The sequence below is a fragment of the Arachis ipaensis genome, chromosome B02 (genome assembly GCF_000816755.2).
Source record: "Arachis ipaensis cultivar K30076 chromosome B02, Araip1.1, whole genome shotgun sequence".
Classification (NCBI taxonomy): domain Eukaryota; kingdom Viridiplantae; phylum Streptophyta; class Magnoliopsida; order Fabales; family Fabaceae; genus Arachis; species Arachis ipaensis.
This window is the reverse complement of record NC_029786.2, coordinates 94,027,133-94,031,010: the sequence shown is the minus strand read 5'-3', so window position 1 is coordinate 94,031,010 and position 3,878 is coordinate 94,027,133. Positions and strand designations below refer to the sequence as shown.

Here is a 3,878-nt window from a genome sequence, read left to right as displayed (position 1 = left end):
CACCTGTTCAAGACTTGCCGCAAGATATATCTCTTATTGGTATCGATGGCGGCTTGTTTCATACAAGTGTGGTTTCCTCATCAGGGGATGTGTGGTCATGGGGAATGGAGAAGGGTCTTGGCTTATGCCTTGATGCTGGTGGTGGTTCATCAGATTCTGGTGATGTCCTCTCATTCTTGCGTAAACCGTGTGCTCCATACCAACCTAAGTTTCTAGATCCGGTTCAAGTTGCATGTGAAGCTACACATACTGTTATTGTTGTGAGGGATGGATATAATGTGTGGTCTTGGGGTAGGGGCGATATAGAGTTCTTGAACCGGTAACGAATTAGATTGTTATACCCCCACCAAGGTGCGCTGGCCTCCAGCGACAGACGATTCAGAGGAAGAGGAATCAAAGAGCTCCCAGGCCATTAAAGAATAGGACGCAACCCACAACCGCACCAATGGAGAACCTTTCTACCTTTGTCACGGTATGCGTTCTTAATCCAGCCATCATGCAAATGAGTTCTACTAGAGCTACCTGAACCTTGGCTGTTGCTCACCAACATCCTTCTTAACTGTTAGAGAGACTCTTGCAATTTGGGGAAATTGGGACTGCAAGGTTTTATTTAAAAATTTTAGGAGTTAAATTAATGCCTTCAAATATTTCGCCACGTCATCTAACTGCTATGGTGCCAGGTGTCAATCAAAATTGCCAGATCAACTTTCTGGTGACGGAAAATGACGGAAGGGCCAAATTGAGGCACGAGCCAAAATTTCAAGATACAATTAGCGTCAATTGAAACCTTAAGAGCTAAATTGAGTCAAGAGTCAAATTTTAGGGGTCATTTTGAGTATTAACTCGACTTTTTCCAACACCAAAAAATATGAATAATTGATTTTTACTTTATTATCCACACCTTCAAGTCTGATGGCTAAACTTATAACTTGTTCCAAAGCGCCTTATAATACTTTTATTGAAACTAAAAGACTACATTCTATCATGGCAAAAGATGACCTTATAGATAAGATTACTATCAAATTGTACATGATTTTGGGACATCGTTTGTGTCAAACATGTGTATTGTGCCTCATATTTACAAATCTCCATCTAGCATAATGCCTGCATCAGCAGTGATACTTTCAACTATTAGATTCAAATACCTGATACTCAACATTTCTCCAAATATTGTAATGTTTTATGACTAAGTGCATAAATTTTCTATTACAGAATCTGTGTAGGCATCTTCAATAACATTAAGGTCCAATGTCGAACAGTAACTTAGAACTTGCGAGTGACTAGAAAATGGTGACATTTGATATTTTCAGACGAATTTTGTCTTCTCTTCGTTGTCATTATTGAAAGCAATTTAAACACGTCATCATCTGACTTGGAAACTTACGAAAACTCAATACCACTCATCACTCTAATGTAGGCAAAATTCTCACGGTTTTCTACATTGATTTCACTTGTAGTGAGCGCAAAATTGAGATACAATATATTTGTATCAAACTTCGCCTATTATGGCAACAAATTGTGTTAATGAAAATCACATTACATATTTCGTTGGAACAGCCAACGAAATTAAATTGTTCCTTAATTTCCCTGGCATAGCCTGACAACGAAAGTACAAAATAACACAAAAAAATAAATCTTGGTATATTACACATATAGGTAAATAATGAATTTTTTTTTTTAGATAAAAAAGCCATCGATAATTCAATATTAATGTGGTTACCAAAGTTTAGCTTGGAACTTATGAAACACAGACACTGAACCACGATTATGGGTTAAGTACGATTTTGGTCTCTAATGTAGAGGCTGAAAATTTATTTCGTCCCTGATCTTTTTTCGCTACAAAATGATCTCAAAAGTTTAACTTAGTTTTAAAATCGTCCTTTGGACGAAAATACCCTTCCCTTTTCTTCCCCAAAATCAACCAAAAAGTAGAACAGAAGCTAAACCAGAACCCACCACCACCACCACCATCATCATCATGGTCATTATCATCATCATTAGAAGAACAATGGATAATGGATTCATAAGAAGAAACATAAGAAGAACAACAACAACAATGAATAATAGAATCATAAGAAAAAACATCGGATAATGGATTCATAAGAAGAAACATAAGAAGAACAACAACAACAATGAATAATAGAATCATAAGAAAAAACATCAGAACTCAGAACCCACCACCACCACCCCCACCCACTACCACTCCATCAGCATGTGCATCACCCCACCCAGAACTCAGAAAATCATCATCATCATCATCATCATCATCATCAAAACTCAGAACCATTAACTCAGAAAAACAAGAATCCAGAACTCAAAACTCAGAAAAACAAGAAAATCATCATCATCATCATTATCGTCGTCAAAACTCAGAACCATTAACAAAACTCAAAACTAAAATTCTTCCTCTTTCATTAACAAAACTGAGATGCAATTACAATAATCAGAAATCCCCAAATTCATCTTCAATTACAAGAACAAAAAATCCATAAATATAATCACCAAAACAAACAACGAGACGAGGTGCGATGGCGAGGAGGAGGAGCAGAAACGACTCCCGGCGGGCGACGTCCACCCTCACGGTGAGATCCAGCGGCGAGGACTGAACAATGAGGAGCAGGACCGTGTTTTTTTCTTTTTTTTTTTAATTAAAGGTATTTTAGGCATAAAAATAAAAAATTTGGTAAAAAGAACGATTTTAAAACTAAGTTAAACCTTTGGGACCATTTTGTAGCGAAAAAAAGCCAGAGACAAAATAAATTTTCAACCCCTACCTTAGGGACTAAAATCGTACTTAACCCCACGATTATTGAAGAATCAAGAACAATATCATAAGATGAGAATTTGTCACCACACCATTTATGATAGTGAATGCAAAACATGGATACACACACATCATAATGGATGGTCTACTATTTAAGTCAGTTTCCATTTAACATATACAACAACTATTATCATAGAATTGAGTTCTATTCCAAAATCTACTAGAGCAGATACTCACACAAGCTAGCATTGCCATGACTCTAGAACTATTTTAATAGCTAACAACAGCTTTCTTTACAGGGTAAGAACTATAACCACTTCTTTTAAAACCATCTAGTTAGTTAAACTAGCATCTAATGTTGTCAAACTTCTAGCAACCTAATTTACTATCACCATACACCAAAAAGGATGGTGTTGATTAATAGTTAATACCTTTAAATGTAAATTCGCCCAACGCATTTGGACGAACCACATTGGCAAATGTTGCTGCCAGTCCCGATAACCCTTGGCTTGCAGATGTTGTAATCAAAACTCAGCTCTCTTCCAGCAGGTATGTCCTGTAATGCAAAAAAGATTTTATGGGGAAGGTTCTTATCATTGTCATCATACATAACCTCCATGACTTGAAGATTAGGAGAACAGCTATGGTTTATGAATCTTCCAATGTTTCCGCATCTTGTAGCATCAATGAAACCCTTTTCAACAACTGCAAATAAAGAACACAACAATTAGATGAATTGAAGATGTAAAATCTGGCGTGCCTGCGAGTTCGGATTTTGTACGAGGGAGGAAAATGAGTGACTTCGTCAGTAGAGTCTATTTTACTCTCAAAGCCCTCCCTTCTCCTCCAAGATCCCAACTCGCAATTGCACCCTTAGATGAAGAGTAAAGTGGGGAGCATTTTACTCTTCAAGACTTTCCCTTCAAGGTTATCAAACTCTCGAGTGAACTCATAAACTCTTACAAGAGAAGAGTTTACGATTTTAGGAGTAAATTCTCTCCCTTACCCCCCAAGACTCAAACTCACTAAGACACCACTAGAGAAAAAATTATCCTACATAGAAATATTACATACCCATATTTACAACATAACTATCAACTTTTTGCCTAGATCC

General features: G+C 36.9%; 2 protein-coding genes across 2 annotated transcripts in view; both read right to left on the bottom strand.

Annotated features, from left to right (window-relative positions):
- Nucleotides 2,810-3,872, bottom strand: LOC107625781 (histone-lysine N-methyltransferase, H3 lysine-9 specific SUVH5-like). Its single transcript, XM_016328491.2, has 2 exons — nucleotides 3,839-3,872; nucleotides 2,810-3,469 (listed from the first exon to the last, which is right to left on the bottom strand). The coding sequence occupies exons 1-2, from the start codon at nucleotides 3,840-3,842 to the stop codon at nucleotides 3,198-3,200; spliced, it is 276 nt and encodes a 91-aa protein (XP_016183977.1). The 5' UTR covers nucleotides 3,843-3,872; the 3' UTR covers nucleotides 2,810-3,197.
- The window catches only part of LOC107627681 (histone-lysine N-methyltransferase, H3 lysine-9 specific SUVH5-like), a 2,311-nt gene continuing 2,277 nt past the window's right edge, over nucleotides 3,845-3,878 (bottom strand). Inside the window, exon 3 of the mRNA XM_021117012.1 lies at nucleotides 3,845-3,855. Within this exon, the coding sequence (XP_020972671.1) occupies nucleotides 3,845-3,855 (11 nt within the window). The remainder of the gene's footprint in view (nucleotides 3,856-3,878) is intronic.